This window comes from Squalius cephalus (assembly GCF_949319135.1).
Source record: "Squalius cephalus genome assembly, chromosome: 1".
NCBI classification, from domain to species: Eukaryota; Metazoa; Chordata; class Actinopteri; order Cypriniformes; family Leuciscidae; genus Squalius; species Squalius cephalus.
This window is the reverse complement of record NC_137122.1, coordinates 47,866,272-47,887,043: the sequence shown is the minus strand read 5'-3', so window position 1 is coordinate 47,887,043 and position 20,772 is coordinate 47,866,272. Positions and strand designations below refer to the sequence as shown.

General features: G+C 37.7%; 2 protein-coding genes across 5 annotated transcripts in view; both read left to right on the top strand.

Annotated features, from left to right (window-relative positions):
- smurf2 (SMAD specific E3 ubiquitin protein ligase 2) overlaps window positions 1-5,059 on the top strand; it is a 55,960-nt gene extending 50,901 nt beyond the window's left edge. For both annotated transcript variants that reach the window (XM_079876337.1, XM_079876336.1), the window contains exons 19-20: window positions 2,936-3,011; window positions 3,799-5,059. In XM_079876337.1, the coding sequence (XP_079732463.1) occupies window positions 2,936-3,011; window positions 3,799-3,898 (176 nt within the window). In that variant the 3' untranslated portion in view covers window positions 3,899-5,059. The remainder of the gene's footprint in view (window positions 1-2,935; window positions 3,012-3,798) is intronic.
- A 2,204-nt stretch (window positions 5,060-7,263) lies between these two features.
- On the top strand, window positions 7,264-12,265 carry ddx5 (DEAD (Asp-Glu-Ala-Asp) box helicase 5). 3 transcript variants are annotated; one of them, XM_079865538.1, is made up of 13 exons: window positions 7,264-7,485; window positions 8,417-8,591; window positions 8,714-8,810; window positions 8,894-9,027; window positions 9,106-9,171; window positions 9,252-9,393; window positions 9,474-9,634; window positions 9,717-9,889; window positions 9,978-10,088; window positions 10,176-10,237; window positions 10,323-10,382; window positions 11,239-11,460; window positions 11,599-12,265. In XM_079865538.1, the coding sequence occupies exons 1-13, from the start codon at window positions 7,445-7,447 to the stop codon at window positions 12,000-12,002; spliced, it is 1,848 nt and encodes a 615-aa protein (XP_079721664.1). In that variant the 5' UTR covers window positions 7,264-7,444; the 3' UTR covers window positions 12,003-12,265. The 3 variants fall into 3 exon arrangements, with proteins under 3 accessions (XP_079721664.1, XP_079721666.1, XP_079721665.1); XM_079865540.1 differs by having other exon boundaries at window positions 11,239-11,473; XM_079865539.1 differs by having other exon boundaries at window positions 7,320-7,485; window positions 8,420-8,591.
- The last annotated feature ends 8,507 nt before the right edge of the window (window positions 12,266-20,772 follow it).

Genomic DNA, 20,772 nt, shown 5'->3' with positions numbered 1-20,772 from the left:
GATAGGCAGAACGATAGATAGATAGACAAACAGACAGACAGATGGATGAATGATAGGCAGAAGGAAAGACGATAGATAGATAGATAGATAGATAGATAGACGGATGGATGGATGGATGGATGATAGATAGACGGATGGATGGATGATAGATAGACGGATGGATGGATGATATGCAGAAGGAAAGACGATAGATAGATAGATAGATAGATAGATAGATAGATAGATAGATAGATAGATAGATAGATAGATAGATAGATAGATAGACAGACAGACAGACAGACAGATAGATAGATAGATAGATAGATAGATAGATAGACAGACAGATAGATAGATAGATAGACAGATAGATAGACAGACAGATAGATAGACAGACAGATGGATGATAGGCAGAAGGAAAGACGATAGATAGATAGATAGATAGATAGATAGATAGACGGATGGATGGATGATAGATAGACGGATGGATGGATGGATGATAGGCAGAAGGAAAGACGATAGATAGATAGATAGATAGATAGATAGATAGATAGATAGATAGATAGATAGACAGACAGATAGATAGATAGACAGATGGATGATAGGCAGAAGGATAGATAGGCAGAAGGATAGATAGATAGATAGATAGACAGACAGACAGACAGACGGATGGATGGATGATAGGCAGAAGGATAGATAGATTGATGGATGGAGGATAGACAGAAGGACAGACGATAGATGTATAGATAGATAGACAGACAGATGGATGGATGATAGGCAGAAGGATAGATATATTGATGGATGATAGGCAGAACGATAGATAGATAGACAAACAGACAGACAGATGGATGAATGATAGGCAGAAGGAAAGACGATAGATGGATAGATAGATAGATAGATAGATAGATAGATAGATAGATAGATAGATAGATAGATAGATAGATAGATAGACGGATGGATGGATGGATGGATGGATGATAGATAGACGGATGGATGGATGATAGGCAGAAGGAAAGACGATAGATAGATAGATAGATAGATAGATAGATAGATAGATAGATAGATAGATAGATAGATAGATAGACAGACAGACAGATAGATAGATAGACAGATAGATAGATAGATAGATAGATAGATAGATAGATAGATAGACAGATAGATAGATAGACAGATAGATAGACAGACAGATAGATAGACAGACAGATGGATGATAGGCAGAAGGAAAGACGATAGATAGATAGATAGATAGATAGATAGATAGATAGATAGATAGATAGATAGATAGATAGATAGACGGATGGATGGATGATAGATAGACGGATGGATGATAGGCAGAAGGATAGATAGGCAGAAGGATAGATAGATAGATAGATAGATAGATAGATAGATAGATAGATAGATAGATAGATAGATAGATAGATAGATAGATAGATAGATAGATAGATAGACAGATAGACAGATGGATGGATGATAGATAGACGGACGGATGGATGGATGATAGGCAGAAGGAAAGACGATAGATAGATAGATAGATAGATAGATAGATAGATAGATAGATAGATAGATAGATAGATAGATAGACAGACAGATAGATAGATAGACAGATGGATGATAGGCAGAAGGATAGATAGGCAGAAGGATAGATAGATAGATAGATAGATAGATAGATAGATAGATAGATAGATAGATAGATAGATAGATAGATAGATAGACAGATAGACAGATGGATGGATGATAGATAGACGGACGGATGGATGGATGATAGGCAGAAGGAAAGACGATAGATAGATAGATAGATAGATAGATAGATAGATAGATAGATAGATAGATAGATAGATAGATAGATAGATAGATAAACAGACAGATGGATGATAGATAGATAGATAGATAGATAGATAGATAGATAGATAAACAGACAGACAGACAGACAGACAGACAGACAGATGGATGATAGGCAGAAGGATAGATAGATAGATAGATAGATAGATAGATAGATAGATAGATAGATAGATAGATAGATAGATAGATAAACAGACAGACAGATGGATGATAGGCAGAAGGATAGATAGATAGATAGATAGATAGATAGATAGATAGATAGATAGATAGATAGATAGATAGACGGATGGATGGATGATAGATAGACGGATGGATGGATGATAGATAGACGGATGGATGGATGATAGATAGACGGATGGATGGATGGATGATAGGCAGAAGGAAAGACGATAGATAGATAGATAGATAGATAGATAAACAGACAGACAGACAGATGGATGATAGGCAGAAGGATAGATAGATAGATAGATAGATAGATAGATAGATAGATAGATAGATAGATAGATAGATAGATAGATAGACGGATGGACGGATGGATGATAGATAGACGGACGGATGGATGGATGGATGATAGATAGACGGACAGATGGATGGATGATAGGCAGAAGGAAAGACGATAGATAGATAGATAGATAGATAGATAGATAAACAGACAGACAGACAGATGGATGATAGGCAGAAGGATAGATAGATAGATAGATAGATAGATAGATAGATAGATAGATAGATAGATAGATAGATAGATAGATAGATAAACAGACAGACAGACAGACAGATGGATGATAGGCAGAAGGATAGATAGATAGATAGATAGATAGATAGATAGATAGATAGATAGATAGATAGATAGATAGATAGATAGATAGATAGATAGATAGATAGATAGATAGATAGATAGATAGATAGATAAACAGACAGACAGACAGACAGATGGATGATAGGCAGAAGGATAGATAGATAGATAGATAGATAGATAGATAGATAGATAGATAGATAGATAGATAGATAGATAGATAGATAGATAGATGGTTTTGAACAAGTCTATCCTGGAAATATTGGTCAAGTTCAAAGTGTCTTGGTTACTTGAAATCACACATGTACTAAAACTCTGTATGATCAGGCGCCGCTGGACCACGACTCTTCACCATTCACCAGATTGATGCCAGCACCAACAACCTGCCCAAAGCACACACCTGGTGAGCACGTTTCTTTCTCAAAGGACAATGGCGAAATTTAGAGAGCAGTGAGACATATACAAAATTGTATTATCATTTTGTTTTTTATATTTCCTTTTTATTAAATTGTAGAAATATTTTAAGTATTATACACTACCATTGAAACATTTGCGAGATGTTTTTGAAAAAATTCATACTTTTATTCAGCAAAGACATTGCATTGCTCAAAAGTGACATTTGAAATGTTACAAAAGATTTATATTACAAATAAATATTTTTTTTAAAACTTTCTATTCATCAAAGAATCCTCAACAAAATTAATCAAATTTTCCTTAATATGAAGCAGCACAACTGTTTTCAACATTTATAATAGTAATAAATGTTTATTGAGCATCAAATCATCATATCAGAATGATTTCTGAAGGATCATGTGACACTGAAGACTGGAGTAATGATGCTGAAAATACAGCTTTGATCACAGGAATAAATTACATTTTAAAAAATATTCAAAAAGAATAAAGTTATTTTCAGTGACATTAAGAGGCTTCTTTCAAAAAATCTTACAGACCACAATCTTTTGAAATGGTAGTGTATAAATATAAAAAATATTTTAAAACAGAAATTGACATAGCTGTCTGTAGATTTTGCAGCCGATGCAAGGAAGAGCTAACACTTGTATTAAATGTTTTCACCTGATACAATAATCAGTAAATAAATCGCCCTGTCATTGGTACAAACTACAAACATTTTCTGCATTCAGACTCACTAATTGACCAATGCCATTTGTTTCTTTTCAACTCCACCTCAGCTTCAACCGTATTGACATTCCTCCATACGAGAACCACGATAAACTCTACGACAAACTGCTGACGGCCATCGAGGAGACCTGCGGCTTCGCTGTGGAATGATGGTCAGCGGCCGGCGCTCGCAGAGGAACCTTTCTCCAGGCGGGACAGTCCTGTCAGTCAGCCGACAGGCGCGTGGGCCTCACGAGGACGCTCCGACGGAAGGGTGGATTATACCGCAGCATTCAACGCCTGATGCTGCTATACAGATCTTTCTGCGTTATTTGAAAAGAAGAGAAGAAAACAGTGGATCTTTTCAGCTGCTAGTAACTCTTTTATTCACTATTTTGGAACCTCCTCTTCCTCTTTTTTTTTTTACATTTTTTTTTTAAGTCCATATTTTGATTATTAGCATTAAGACAACATATTAACAGTATTTCATGTAGCATTCTCACAGACTAGACTTTATGAGAGGCCGAACTTTAGCGGGGCATAAGCTTATGTAGAAGCACTACTGTCCTCACCGAAGACGAGACGAGAGGAAGATGCCAATGTCAACAAAAATACTGCAAAGTTTGTCATTTGGGACTTGAAACTTTAGTTGTTGCACAGGGTGCTGATGTTCGGCCCGCTTGGACTTTTAGCAAGCCGTGAGATGACCTTCCTCTCGATCAGGGAACTGGGCTCCGCTGGCCTCTTCTGGGTGGTCCTACACCAGACACCATCCTGACTACCTGTGCTCCATTCCTGGAGACCGGTGTCTCCCGCAGTCTGACTCATAAGCTTGTTGAAAGTGAATGAACGAATACATGAAATCTTAGGTAGGTAGGTAGTCTAGCTTTATTTTTATACGGTGTGACAGGACGAGGTTAAAGGAATAAAATTATACAGATATAATATATTGGCATCGTCGCAGGAACCGTTGCCGATGTTTCCAGAGCAAAAAATGAAGTTTTAAAAAAGGATGTGCCCAATGAAAAAGGCTTCAGTGAGGTTGGCATTGGCTCGCTTTGAACGTCTGACAAGTTCCATCTTTTTTTCTTTCTTTCTTTTTTTTAAAGAAGACTAAAAATTGTGAAGAAAAACATTTAAATATGCATTTTTGGTGTCAACTTTTTTGGTAATTGAATTCTAATTCGTCTCGGATGTCAACTGAACCCTTTAAAAGATTTAAATATGATGAATATGTATGAGCATGTTAATGAGATGTGAAATGTCTTCCATTTCATACCTTCTCATTATATTCTTACAGTTTTTTGTTGTTGTTTTGTTTGTTTTTTTCACAAAAGAAGAAAATGCATTTGTTTACCCCTCATGGAAATCAAGGGAGATGAGTGTCTGTATCACTTGTTATTTTTGTGATTTATTATTAACCCATTGTAGTACCAATTTACTGAACTTTTTACCATGCAAAAATGTCACTGGCCTTCAGTGAGCATTACAGACGAACTGCAAGGAGGATCGCTGTACTAAAGAACAAGAAACAATTCTATCTTTTCTAGAAATACAACAGCTTTAGGTGTAAATCGAGCAGAAAACAGCAAAAGCATGTCTGATGTGCTTTTTGTAAGCCTCCAAAATGCACAGCTTGAAAACCTGTTTCTTCAGGATTATTAAGAGAAACTGCATAAATAAACAAATGCAGTTTTATATATATATATATATAAATATATATATTGTTGAATGTTTCTGAGATGCTGCCTGTCTATAGCAATCCTCTATGACCATGGACTGTTGTTAAGAGTTTGCATACGCTGAAAATGAGCTATACATCTTTTGTTACTTTTTTTTTATTATAAATTTGAGTGTGAAAGAAGGTGAAAAAAAATAATAAAAAAGCCTCTGGATGGATCAGTTAAATATTCTGAGATGGTGCTTTGTATAGTTATAGAGTATTGTTCATATATGTGAGTCACTGACTGTCATTTATCTTTAATTTAATTAGATTTGAAAGAAAAAAAATACATTTTGCACACACACTATATAATGGCTGTATATAATAGGCAAAAATATATATTTACCAAACTCTTTATGGACTGAATGATTATATATTTCATTTAAAATCTGGTGCACACACAAAGATCTCTTTGTTTTCTCTTCTTTTAACCATTTTTTTTTTTTTTTTTTTTTACTGTATAGTTAAATAGGCCTTCATTTGAACTGGATGCCCTGTTGACTTTGAGAGGGTCGTTCCTTTATAGCATGATTTACTAGCAACACTTTTAACTTTCATAGCTGACCGGTGGAATTTGCTAAATGTAACACACACTATCATTTTTTGTAAGAGTGTTTTATTTTTGTGTGTAATTAGATCTGATTAAACTTGCCTTCCTGATGGGATCACTGTGGCCGCCTGGTTCTGTATGACTGTGTCTGAATGATGCAAAAAAGTTATTCCTTCATTGAGGTATCAACCAATCATTCCAGTAATTGAGTTAAAGATGATTCTGTGTTAAAAGGGGTTACAACCTTGATGCATTACCTTACTGCAATAAGAATGATTGCAAATACTACAGTATCGGGTTTGGTATTATGGCAAAATAGTGATTCACAATCATTTTGTGTCACCAAAGTGGGCTATTAAGCACCCTCTTGGAACAAAAGGGACTGATGCCACTATTAGAATAAGAAAGACATTTTTCTCCATCTTGTAAAGTGGGGGAAGGTGTAAATATTCCCCTTTTAGCAAGTATTCTAGGTGTCAGACTTGATTTGTCCAAATCTAAAAACAGACTTAACTTTTTACCTTTTACACAATGTAATGTAACCCAAAATGAGTGCATTCCCAATAAAGCAGTTTTACTACATAATTGTACGAAACCAATCACAAGTTTGACCTCACCTACCTCTTTCACATTTTATAATAGTTAAATCTTTAGAGCTATGAAATAACACAAATTAACACATGTGTGATTATACATGTAAAAAAAAAACAAAAAAAAAACATTCAGTTCAATCTAGATTGCGGTTCCCATCCTCGTATTATATTTTTATAGCATAAAATGAACATAGGCCCAATTTGTATTTATCTATATCAATTTGTATTTATATGTATTTATATATATATATAGGTTTTTAGGATAACAGTTTTGCATTTATAAATAAGACAATGCCTGTGGTTATAACTTTAAGAGACTTTCACAGGGTTCAAAAGATTTTATAAAAGCTCTTAACTCTCTATAGCCAATTAAATTAAACGTTTTGCATTGTTATTAAGTATTAACTACTGTTCACTAATAAAAAAGTGCCATCATACTGACATGTTTTTGGACATGTACCAGTTCAAGAACCTAAGAGTTCAATCAATGTAAATACCATTAAGTATGATTATATAAAGTAACCTATGCATTACCATCTGATAACATAATTTTATAATGGTACCGCCACAATAGCTTTTGCAGGGGTTTGATAACAAATATTATTTATCCTAAAACACATGAATTGCACATGAACACATGAAGTCGTCTAATCTCCAAACGCGCATGCTCAGCGACGAGAACGCGCGAACGTCAGAAAGACGTCAGCAGTTTTCCGGAAGCCACTTCCTCTTCCTATAAAGCTCGGCGAGTGCACGTTCTTATCGGCGTTCGCAAGCACAGTCACTGCGCATTACTGGGGAAAAAGAACGTCCGAGTATTTATTTTTTAATTTATAATCTCAGATTACAATATGCCTGGATATTCCGACAGAGACCGCGGCCGCGACAGAGGGTAAGAGGTTTTTTGTTTTTTCGTCGGAAAATTTGTGATAATTTAAAATATTAATCCGGTGCTTTATGTAATTTATTTGTTTTTTGTGTCTGTTAATCGATTATTTTCACGATATATCGAGTCAGTTTGCTGTCCGTTTTGTTCTGGTTTTAAATCTGACCGAATGTGTGTTGTTGTGTAACTGTTAATGGCGATGCGTAGGTAACGTTTCGGATCCATTTTCTCGATAGAAATCGTGTGGAAAAGGCGTGTCTGTTTGTTTTAACTTGTAAAATATGTCGTAAACGTCGAAAATACTTGTAAATGTTACATTTAACATGAGTTTAGTGGCTTTATATCGTTTTAAGGCCTCGTCGGGCCATGTGGCTGTGATGTTCTAAAATGCCGGCCGGTTTTTTCCTCTTTGTCTCCTGCCGGTAGGAAATAAAATGGCAGCGACGTTAAAACGTGGCGCAGAAAAGAATTCACGATGTCAATCGAAACTAGAGCTTTCGTCATCTATTGTTCGGGCCTTTTGTGTTTTGCTTGCCTGCCATTTGTTGTATTTGTCAAGTAATAAGCACTAAAGTCCGTGTAACATGTTTTTGTAGTGTTACCATGACATAACGTACCTATGCTATATGACTGTATGGCGTATTTATCAAAAGTGTTACGGAAATGCAATTTGATATGGTACTATGGTATTACCATATTTGTGTTTTGGAAGTAGAGTACACACAATTTCTGTGTTTTTGGGGGTTATTAAACGAAGGTACCTTTCGCAAAACACTGAAATGTGCATCACTCTTAAAGTATTGGGACCATGCCAATTGTCTGTGTGCATACATGTATAAATATAAATGCATACATACATAATATATACACACACACATTGGCATCCACCAATTATTGAGTCCAAATGTTTTAATATGATGCCCTTTTTATTTACCAGTAGCTACAGCAGTGGCCCCCCACGCTTTGGAGGCAGCAGAAATGGACCACCTCAGGGCAAGAAGTTTGGGAATCCAGGTGACCGTCTGCGGAAAAAGCACTGGAACCTGGATGAGCTCCCTAAGTTTGAGAAGAACTTCTACCAGGAGCACCATGAGGTTTCTCGGAGGTCACCTGTAAGTAAACGCTGGATTGTGGGTTGTGATAATATAACTTTTTTTTTTTTTTTCCTCATCAGTTGGAGATTTTAAAGATGTGGCTTTTTTTTTTTTTTTTTTTTTTTTTTTTTTTATTGCAGCAAGACGTTGAACACTACAGGAGAACCAAAGAGATCACAGTGAAGGGTCGAGACACCCCCAAACCCATCATGAAATTCCATGAAGCAAGCTTTCCAAGTATGTTAGTGCTCAGTGTTAAATTTGATAATGTTCATTGAGTTTTGCAAGTTTAAACTAACCATTTGTTTTGTTTTATGCAGACTATGTGATGGATGTGATCACAAAACAGAACTGGACTGATCCAACCCCCATCCAAGCTCAGGGGTGGCCAGTTGCACTTAGTGGCAAAGATCTGGTCGGCATTGCACAGACCGGCTCGGGAAAAACCCTCTCGGTATGATGCTTATGAATCATCCTGTCATAATTTCTATTTGAGTCATTTCAACAGGTTTTAATGAGTTTTCTTCTACAGTACTTGCTTCCTGCTATTGTTCACATAAACCACCAACCATTCCTGGAGCACGGAGATGGGCCCATTGTAAGTTCAACTATCTGTCAAGTGTAAATCTTAATCAGTGTCTTAAAATCAGCACTTTAATCAGGTGTTTTTCTCTTTAGTGCTTAGTGTTGGCTCCCACCCGTGAGCTGGCACAGCAGGTCCAGCAGGTGGCGGCAGAGTACGGCAAAGCTTCTCGTCTCAAGTCCACCTGCATCTATGGAGGCGCGCCTAAAGGACCACAAATCCGGGACCTGGAAAGGGGTACGAGTGGAACTGAGCTTCAATCTCTTTGGAATGCTTTTAATAGTGTACTAAATTTGTCTTTTCTACTGCTTTTTCAGGAGTTGAGATCTGTATTGCCACACCTGGAAGGCTTATTGATTTCCTAGAAGTCGGAAAAACAAATCTGCGCAGATGCACGTATCTTGTGCTGGACGAAGCTGACCGGATGCTTGACATGGGTTTTGAACCTCAGATTCGGAAAATCTTGGACCAAATTAGAGTATGTATTATTTTGGAGTACTTTAAGAAGCTGTTATTTCTTTAAAAATGGTAAAAATAAACAAATTTGCTTCCTCCTGTAGCCAGACCGACAGACTCTTATGTGGAGTGCTACGTGGCCCAAAGAGGTGAGGCAGCTGGCAGAGGACTTCCTGAAGGAGTATGTACAGATCAATGTTGGTGCTCTGCAGCTCAGCGCCAACCACAACATCCTACAGATTGTTGACGTTTGCAATGATGGCGAGAAGGAGGACAAGTAAGTGCTGGGAACATTAGGAGTGACTAAAGTTTAGTTTCGATGGCTGTGTGAGGGAATGCATGACGACAAACTCGTTCCTTTCCAGACTGATACGTCTGCTGGAGGAAATCATGAGTGAGAAGGAGAACAAGACCATTATCTTTGTGGAGACCAAAAGGAGGTGTGATGATCTTACTAGGAGGATGCGTAGGGATGGGTAAGATGACCTTCTCTGCTCTGCCGTGTTACGATTGCTTTGTGTGAATGTCAAATGGAGGAATTTCATTGACTTTTTCTGTTGCAGGTGGCCAGCAATGGGTATCCATGGAGACAAAAGCCAGCAGGAAAGAGATTGGGTGCTCAATGGTATGTGTTTGCCATAAAGGTCTCGGATCATCAACTCATTCTTGGTTAATTCACTTGATTTTAACTTGTTTTCCTACTTCAACAGAATTCAAATATGGAAAAGCGCCCATCCTCATTGCCACAGATGTCGCCTCCAGAGGACTAGGTTTGTTCCTTCTCAATATGTCCTTTAACATTTTCATATTGTGTTTTCTATGAAGTTCTGCCGTTTCCTTTTAACTGCTGTGCCTTTCTGAGCCCCTCTCACCTGAAGGTGGAGTCTTGGAGGCAGGACCTTGGCATGACGCGTCCAGGTTCACCAGGAGGGGGTAAGGAGCTCCTCTGTGGAGTTCTGCCTGTCTGCCAGCCAATCAAATTGCATTCAGAGGTGGTCGGAGCTCTGTGATTGGGGCGTAATCCAAGGGGCGGCATACCATGGAGGAGTGCGGCGCCGTTGTGTGGTCGCACTTGCGTCCTGCTCGCATCTGCTCTCGCGCAACAGCTTGAACTGTTGAACTTTTTAAGTATAAGGACTGGGCGTTTATGTAATAGGACGTGTCTTGTATAAAATTTTAGTGTTTTGCCATCGAGAGCAGTTGCTTTAATCTACATGCCTCCGCACTGAATGCGATTACCCGGCTGGTCGATGCGTGCCCTCCTTTTGCTGGCTTCAGTCATGTCGAGTCCTGCCAAAGAGAATCATATTTTCTTTCAAGTGAGCACCGGTTGGTTGGAAAGCTTGCGTCAGCCTTAAATTTAAGCCCTTAATCGGTCTTGTTTTTGAGCAAGTTGAGTCTTGGCAAGATGCAGCAGTTTGTCTTGTCACTTTTAATAGAGGACAATGTTAATTGTCATTTGGATCCTTAAAGTCCTGATTTTTAACCATCCTTTCCTCAGCATGGTAAGTCGATGACCTATCAATCATTTGTTTCCCCTGCTAACGTCTATTATTCTCGCTGCTGTGGCGGTGTGCACCCGCACTCCTCTATTCCTGCCATGGCGCGTCCATTTTCTCTTAACAGATGTGGAGGACGTCAAATTTGTCATTAACTATGACTACCCCAACAATTCCGAGGACTACATTCACCGCATTGGCCGTACGGCTCGCAGTCAGAAAACTGGCACGGCGTACACTTTCTTTACGCCCAACAACATGAAACAGGCTCACGACCTCGTCTCTGTCCTCCGGGAGGCCAACCAAGCCATAAACCCCAAGCTCATCCAAATGGCCGAAGACAGAGGAGGTAAATCCAATTGGTGAGATACAAGAACTGTGGTTTACCTTCACAGTTTTGTCCTTCATAATCTCTCTAGAAGGGTACGGTTCGGATTTAGTTTGATCTGTCTGCGAATCCTACTATAACTTCTAATTTCTTTTCCAGGTCGTTCAAGGGGAGGGCGAGGTGGGGGGTTTAGGGATGACCGCCGGGATCGCCACTCCAGCAGCAGGCGGGACTTCAACAGCTACAGCCAGGACAACCGTAATGGTGGTGACTCTTATGGGCAAAAGAAGGTGTTTGGAAACAAGACTCAAAACGGATCTAGTGGCTACAACGGCAGCAGTAGTAGCAGCTTTAATGGGGGTTACAGCAATAACGGACAGGGTAGTTTTGGCAATCAGTCTGGTGGTGGCTATGGAAACCAAGGCTATCAGAACCAGCAGTTTGGTCCCAATCAAGGGAGCGTTCAGAACAGCATGAACCACCCTCCACCGTTCCCCTTTAACCCTCAACAGATGCAACAGTCCATGCCGTTCCCCATGGCCCCTCCTGCATTCCCTCAGTAAATGCTGTTTCATTTAGCGAATCTTAATCTTTCATTGTTCTGTTCACGTAACTTTATTTCTTCAAAGCAGGTTGTAAAATGTACATGCTGTGCAGGATTTTTTTTTTTTCCCCTGCCCTCACCCTTTTTGTTAGTTGTATTTCTTTTTTTAGTAACTTAAAGTTATTTTGTACTATGTAGAGGTAATGAAGGATCTACACTTGTAAAAATGTCAAGGGCCATTAATGGCTATTGCATGGTCCTCGAATAAAATATTAAATTACATTTTTTTTGTGTCTGTCCATTCATGCTTTCCTGCTAGCTGCAGCTTTTAGTTCACAAGTCAGTCACAATGTGTTAATGGATCTGGTATTGCCTCTGGGTATAATATTAAAGGAAAGCAAAGGAATTCTTGTTTTAGTTTACTGTTAAGTGTGCTAAATCAAAAAAGGATCTGATTTTTAATATTTCTTACCAAGACCCAACCTCTTTTCAATTTAAAATGTAATTCATTTGAAGGTGATTGGTACCATAATTCTTAGCAATTAAAGGGTTATGCTTTAAAAAAAAAAAAAAAACGACTTCCAAAAAGTTATAACTGTTCAGCTTGGTTTTTTTGACATTTTTGCTGCTAATAACATGACTTCTTATGAATGAAGACTAAAATCAATACATTCTACCGTTTATAATTTGATATTTCACACCTTTACAGACACAGATAGTTGATTACATCTGAGGCATATTAACAATGTAAATGCATCTGACTAAAGTTAACTGAAAATACAATCTTTCATAGGGATAAACAATTTATTTGCACACTTGTGGGACCTTACGGTTCGGCGGCAACCAATCAGAATGTAGAAGTCCTCCGCATGAGAGTTGGCAGGGCGGCGGTGGTGTGAACGCACAGTTATAGCAACTTTCAGTAAAGTCAAAAACTGATTCTTAAGTGCTGACTGAAGTGTGCTTAAGTGTTGCAAACTATAAGGTTTGTGATATTAGCTCACTTTTCGGCAAAAGCTCTGTTGGCTTTTATAATTTGAGAAATAAAAACTTGTTAAAGTTATGCAAATGGTTAATTTGTATGACTACATCACAAAGAGTCAAGTCTTGTAAAAGCATTAGATTGAAAACATTGAAATTCCATAAAGTGTGTAAATAATAGAAACGCAGTTCAAAATGGCCTTTCTTAAAATGCAAAGTTCTTTGAGTATTTAATTTGTGAAGGTAAAGCATGTAGGCCTACTCACTACACTCCCAATTACAAGAAGACCTGTTAAACTGGTTCTGTGACAGGCTGTGGAATGGAGTTTGGCCGAGGAAAAAAATGGAGTTAAAATGCTTTAGTGCATGTTAAAATGCACTAATGCTTTAATTCATGCTTAAACAGGGTTCCCGCGGGGTCTTAAAATGTCTTAAATTCTGAACTTTAAATTTAAGGCCTTAAAACGTCTTTAAAACAGCCAGATTTTCATCCGCGGTCTTAAATTTCATTTAGTCAGGTCTTAAAAAAGATTTTACCCTCGTTCATTTCCAGAAACGCTGGCCGCATAAAGTTATTACAAAGTAGCAAAAAAGTATCGAAGTCGCTCGCCAAGAGGCAGTTCACATATCGCGTCTTTTTCGCGCTCAAGTTCATTCAAATGTAGGCGCGAGCCGCGCGGTAAGCGCGCTTATAATTGACCGTTCGCAAAAGCCACGCCCCCTAGTTATTGTTACTACGCCCGTCAAACAATTGAGAAACAGACACATGGCTGGGTTGAGCTCCATACCGGTATAAGTGATTGTTTTGGAGTAATGCAGCAGACATATCCTCCAGAGCACGACAGAAAGGGCTGCAATATGCAGTGGAGGGATATGTTCAAAATGTTAAAATAAGCAAAGACGGGAATATTACAACAATCGAGGCCAGTGCTTGAAGTGGGGGAAAAAAGTGCCAGTAACTGTTACTCTCATGCATTGGCAAATCATGACATTTGAGATTAATACAGTAAAAAACAAAACTTGAAGATATTGCTGGTACAACAACAATTTATTGTTATTTATTAATATAAATGTATTTAAACAAGTCGTGTGTGTGTGTGTGTGTGTGTGTGTGTGTGTGTGTGTGTGTGTGTGTGTGTGCTTGTCCAAAAATACATTTAGGCTATGGTGAGTTTACTACATTTTATTTTATTAAATGCATTTATGGTGAGATTATTATATTTTCATGTCAATCTGTGATCGTTTTGACCAAGAACCATGCGCTGTCACTTTAATTCAGCGCGTGCAGTACAGCAAAATAGACTCGGTGCAGAAACGATTGCAGCATCCGCGTGCAGTCAGAGCCCGTCTACATTCTCTGGTGCAGTGTGAAAGCTTTACCTGTTAACATGGGTGCGGGGAAAAAACGCACTGTAAACGCACTGTAAACGGACTACGGAGTATATGTGAAACGGGCGTCACTGACGCTTATATACGCTGACATATGTATGCTTATTAATCTTTGAGGCATTTAGCTGTGAGTGAGGTCTCCCATACTGCTTAATCCATTGTCGGCATCTTTCCGCTTGGGTCTTGGGTTTTGGAAAGGCGAAAAAAACGACCCCTCCCTCTAAACTTTTGGGGTACCTAGTGTCAGACTTGCAGGTGCCATAGGCGCATCGTTTCACCATGTGCTGAAATCGCAATGTTTGACGGAGGTCCTTCTCCTTAGTTACAGTTGCTAAGCTAGGATTGGACGAGGACCGTTCGAGGGCGGGGTTTTGCGAACGGTCAATTGAAGCGACGCGCTCGTTTTTTTCCAGGCGCAGCAACATGAAAAAAGACATGAAGGATGCGGGTGCACCCATAGATATGATATCTATGGGTGCACCCACTACGGGTGTTTTTCTCTTCTCCGTAAATAAATCTTGTAACTACAGCAAGCGTTTTTCGGCGGTGGAAATCCATTAGCCACTAAAACTTTTTTGTCATTGTGGAGTTGCATAGCAACGACAGACGCCACGGGAAAATCGGACCGAATTTTACTATTAATAATAAAAGATAAGCTAAAGTGTATTGTAAATGTCACTAAATCATTTTTTATAAAAAGAATGAGTTAAAAAAGATAAATTAAAGTCTGAAATATGTGAGGTTTATCTTTTTATAAAAACCTTTTTTGTCAACTTTATTTGAACTTGTACATGTTAGTATATAACATGTTGCAAGACACTTTTAAAATCTGTCTATCATTTTTAATCGTATTATTTTAATGTTTATGTTAGTGCGTATTGATGCTAATTTTATTTGTTATTTGCTGTTTTTCGACATAAAACTTGGTGAATTGATTTCATTGTGTAGTATTAGTACTTTTTGAACAGGATTCTGTGATAACAGTGATCATTTTTGGCACTATAATAATTAAATGAAATGTTCATGCCATTTCATCTCTAGTTATGATCAACTAATAATTATGTGTTTTTACAGTAGGCCTATAATATGCAAAGTACAATTTTCTATAAAAAAAAATTATATCTGATTCTGTTATTTTCTCTGACGCGCGTTGTTGGGTCTGGAAGGTTACTAATGTGATTGCTTTATCTGTAAATTAAGTTAATGCTTTTTCAATTACTGAATTCATTGAAATAAAATGAATTCTTTGATTTGATTATTTTTTGGCAATGCGTCGTGTAGGTCTTAAATTTCAATCTTTATGGTCTTAAAATGTCATAAAAAGGTCTTAAATTTGACTAACTGAAACCTGCAGGAACCCAATAATAATCATGTGTTAATGTATGACTCGTGAAGAACTAAACCATTAATTAATGATTACTGCATCAGTAACTAATAAAATATTCTAAATGATTAATAGATTAAGTAATATATAAATTGCTATTAATTAAATCTGTCATAATGTATTACTTCCTTAATAACATTTTATTAACTAATAGTGTAAATTAATGCGTTACCACAATTTGAAGTCATGTAGCCTACTTCAACTTCTACTTCTGCTTTAATTAATCATTAGCTAATGATTTGCAAATGTATCATTATGTTATGACTTTAGTTGAGGCACATGGCTATTAACTAATTGTAAAGAAATAAAGGTTCTTTATTTTCATCTATGGTTCCATGAAGAAACTTATCCCTGGAACCTATCCATTAAACAAAAGGATTATGAACTCGAATAGACCTTTAGTAGGTCTTTCGAATGTTTTTCACTTGGGGGACAAGGGCTCTTTTAAGAACTTTTCACTGAACTTTCGGGAAACAAAACTGGGTTGTCAGTGACATCACTGCGAAAAAAAAAACGTTATTTTAAGTGTGAATTTACTGTCGTTTGAACTACAGAATATCGTGTGTTTTATAGTGTCATCGGAAATCCTGAATGATGGGACATACAAGTGCAAACTGTGGGGGAAAATACGGACTGGTAGCTTTTGAAACGTCGACGCCACCAGAATTCGGCAGAACACCAGAATCCGCGCCAGACCAATAATTATAGGCTAATTTCCATGCCAATAACTTGTCATAAAGAGAGATTACGAATTATTAGGCTATACGACATACAAGGATAGAGTGGGTGGGTTAAAATGCAATTCACCTGTAAGGAAGTCACGCGCAATAGTCGGTTCAGAGTCCTCGCGCTTCACCAGTGCGCGCGCGAGGCGAGCTAGAGCGTGTTCAGTTCAGTTTCCTGGCGAGTGTAGTCAACAGTTAAGAGGCAAACACAGAGAAACACTACATGCGTTGAGAAACAAACGAATTGACTGGCACATGCAGGAACAGCATGGGGAGATCACACCTGTCTGTCAGGTAAGATACTTCACTGCTCAAGTTTTGCTGGTTTGATGATGCTGTTTATATCGTAACCAGTAATGACAAATTTCTTAAGTGCACTTTGTGAGCTGTCTTACTAGTCACATGGGCTTTTAAATGTTCGTGTTTCACCTTGTTAGTTCACCCTGCCTCGATATGAATCCTAGACAGATTTGATTTTTTCAGGATGTTTATGGCAGATTATGTGAAAAATACACAATTTCATGATAGCACATGCAGGAGCACAAAAATAGTTAAAAAGAAGTAATTATGTTATATTTGCTATAATATTCCACACAATTGAAGGGAAAAAATAGAAATGTAGACAGATTTGGCTGATGTATCATATCCGTAAGGTTTCAAGATGTCACACTGTATATTTGTAAACCCTTGTATTATGTTCTAAGTTATACATTTACAACAACATTGATTGGACATGCACAACATATTTTAAATATGGAGTTGCGAGAGACTTTATTTCCTCTTTTTTGTGATGAATATGCTAGTGAAACAGCTTCTTAACAAAAAAAAAACTAAAAAAGTAGGATGGAACTATTTTGTCCATGGGGAATTGATTGGATGGTTGGGTCATTGTCATTTGCTAGTGGTGGGATGTCATGTGAGTGACCCCCACGCATGTAAACACATCATTAAAGAGAAGATGCTGCAAGGTAGGGTTATTTACCTCCCAAAGGGAGGGTTATTTTAGTTATTTTGATTAAAGATTATGAGGGCAAAAAAAATAAAAAATAAATAAGAATAGTCCATTTTGATTTCATGTTGACTTTAATAACTATATAGGCAAACTTACTATATAGGCAAAAGAAGGAGAGACAGACTATATAGGACTTCTGTATAGGATCCTATCCATGTGTGTATTCAAACTAGTATAATGCCTTTACAACTTACAAATAAGCATTTTTTTTAACTTTCAGACAAGTTCTTTTTAGGACAGTTTTTATTTTCATTTTTATTTGTATTATCCAGTTTATCTTCCTTCTCAATTGTTCTATATAATTTGTCCCACAGAGAAAAAAAAAAGTTACAGTATTTTGTCTCAGAGTTCAGCTAAAAAGCAGAGTTATCTAAAAAGAAATAGGGTGGCGCATCTGGAAGTTGCAAACTTTTAACAGGCCCTCAATGCCAGAATAGCTCCTAACAAACCACAGAGCAGCGATACAAACTACAACTGAAATGCTGAGGAATGGAGATAAACAGAAGCCAAGTGTTTCTTTAGCATAACTGCATAAGAAGTGCACATATTTAAGTTCTGTGTCAACTCAAAGTGGTTGTTACGTGCAGTGGCTGCAGTAAGCGTTTGAAGAAGGAGAATCCAACAAATACCCTTTAGTAATAACCAAAATAAACATGCAGGAGCAACCACAGTAAAACACAATCACATTAACATAACCAATACCAATCAAGAAACTGAATGAACTAAGAGGCTTATATAAGTGAGCAATCAAGAGGGAAAAAATTACAGTACTCATAAAAGTCCCCAGATGAACTTCTGCACACGATGGCCACTTTACTATCACATGAGGCCACGGAGAGGATCTGAATGGCAGTGAAGTGACGTCACGTGATAATGACAATATGGCGAATGTAACACGTCTAGATTGCATTAATACTACTACACATACTCATACTCAACATACTTTTTTAGCAATCATGAAGTACTTTGCTACTCAAGAGAGTATGTGATTTCGAATGCAGCCAATGACACAAACATGCAACTTACAGTGGTATTGTTCAGTTTACTTTGCCTTTCATCCATAGTTCTTTGCAACACAGTTGCATAAAGCTCTGCAGTTGTCTTAAATGTGTCTCGCTCAAGGCCAAAACAGTGATGAGGGTCCTCCTACAAATGTGTGATTATTCACCAGAACACAAAACTTTTGAAACATTTGAAAACATTTGAAACATTTGAAAGGCCTGAGGTGTATAATACACAAAACCATTTGTCTATTAAGACCAATTTGTGAAATTAGCCTCTGAGTTTGCACTACTTGTGGGTGGTGTGTTGCAAGATCTTAAGGTTTGTGAAAGTGAAACTCTACTATGTGCAAATTGATTGCAGCACAATCAGATGTAGACACCCTTACACAAAGTGGCAAAATGTGTCAGAACGTGGTTCAAAATGCAAGTATACTTTGCATTTTCTGTGTGTTTTCTCTTTCAGGTTAACTGTTCTCATGGTGGAGCAACGGTTAGAAGAGTTTCTTCTTTTGATCGGAAGTTATTGCCATATAAGCAAATTATTAGACTATACAAGAAATAGACTATACAATTGTGAATCCCGATGTCTAGTTTACTTTGCCCCAAACAAAACTCTATTTCAAATATTGGTAACATTTTACAATAAGGTTTAATTTGTTAAAGTCGGCATGAAACGGAAGTTGAGAACAAAATGGAGGCAGACTTGCAAACAAAATGGAGTCAGATTTGAATGCCAGTTTACATTCAGTTGTGGAGGATTTCTCTCCACCGGACTCCCCACCGTTACCCTCCCATGAAGGATTTTTTATTTTATTTTATTATTATTCCCACAAACCAAGATGAGTCAAGTCAAGTTATCAGCCTTATTAGTTTTCAGTCAAGTTCACCCTCGAGAGCATCTCGATAGCCGCACCCTCATCGGCTCTGGCCGCACCCTTTCGCCATGGCACGTGACCGAAAGAGAAGAGAGGTCGTTTCGAGGGGGGAGGGAAGGGTAATGTATTTGATTAAAGATTATAAGGGTACATGAATTTTAAAAAAAATAATGAAGTGCACAGATAAATAATTTATAATAAACACTACAATATTACATATAAAAAGAAGATTTGTCAAATTTGATTTCATGCCGACTTTAACATTAGTTAATGTATTAACTAACATGAACTAACCATGAGCAATACATTTGTTACTGTAATAAAAAAGTTAATAAAAAAAACAGCTGTTCATTGTTTGTTCATGTTAGTTCACAGTGCGTCAGGCGCGTAGCCAGTAATTACCTATGGTAATTACTCACTGGCCCGCCCAGGCAAGTTTGATCAAAATACATTTTTAGTTTATTTTTATTATTCATATGTATTTAAGAAAATATATGAATATAAACCTGATTTATTTATTCATTTCCGAATAAAATGGAATTGTTGAAGCAAGTTGTAGAAAGCCTCCCTCCGGAACGTAGGCCTAATTGGTTGTTATGGTTGCTAGGGCGACAGAAAGACTCTCTGAGTGGCGGGCTCTAGGGGGCTTTAGCCAATGTATTAACATCGCCACAATAAAGTCTAAACAAGCTTCTTTAATGTTTTATTTTTTAAAAAAAAATGTTTTGAGGAAGAAGACACGCCACTGCCTTCATCTGCCGAGTCCACCCAGCCCAGTTCTTCAGACTCATTAACTCACAAGAAGGCTAGTCAGGCGCTGGTGGCGGCCGCCGCTTGCTCCCTGGCGGCAGTGCCAGTGATCTCTCCCGGTCAGCCTGACGCGGGTTTACCCGCCGATCTAATTGCAATAGATGAACCACCTTCACAACCCAGTCAAGTCAAGTTTATTTATATAGCGCTTTTCACAATACAGATTGTATCAAAGCAGCTTCACAGTATTAAATTAAAATAATACATCAATGTTTGTTTCTAGTGGAAAACATCCACGTTTGGTAATGCTGATCAATAGTATTGTTGATTGATTGATTAATTAAATTAAATATCCCCAACTGAGCAAGCCAAAGGCAACAGTGGCAAGGAACCGAAAAAACTCCATCAAGTGACCTAATGGTGTCCTAAAACTCCATCAGGTGAACTAATGGATGAAAAAAAAACCTTGGGATAACCCAGGCTCAGTCGGGGGCCAGTTCTCCTCTGGCGTTTATGAACTAGAGGTCGAATTTAACTGTAAGATTAAAATATTATATGAATGCCTGGCTGAAGAGATGCGTCTTTAATCTAGTTTTAAACTGGGAGAGTGAGTCTGAGCAACGAACAGTATCTGGAAGACTATTCCAGAGTTTTGGAGCTAAATGCTCT

Coding starts and splice junctions, on each gene's coding strand:
- ddx5 (XM_079865538.1), top strand. CDS start 7,445: ATGCCTGGATATTCCGACAGAGACCGCGGCCGCGACAGAGG. Junction 8,592..8,713: donor AGGTTTCTCGGAGGTCACCT/GTAAGTAAACGC, acceptor TTTTTATTGCAG/CAAGACGTTGAACACTACAG. Junction 10,089..10,175: donor AGGAGGATGCGTAGGGATGG/GTAAGATGACCT, acceptor TTTCTGTTGCAG/GTGGCCAGCAATGGGTATCC.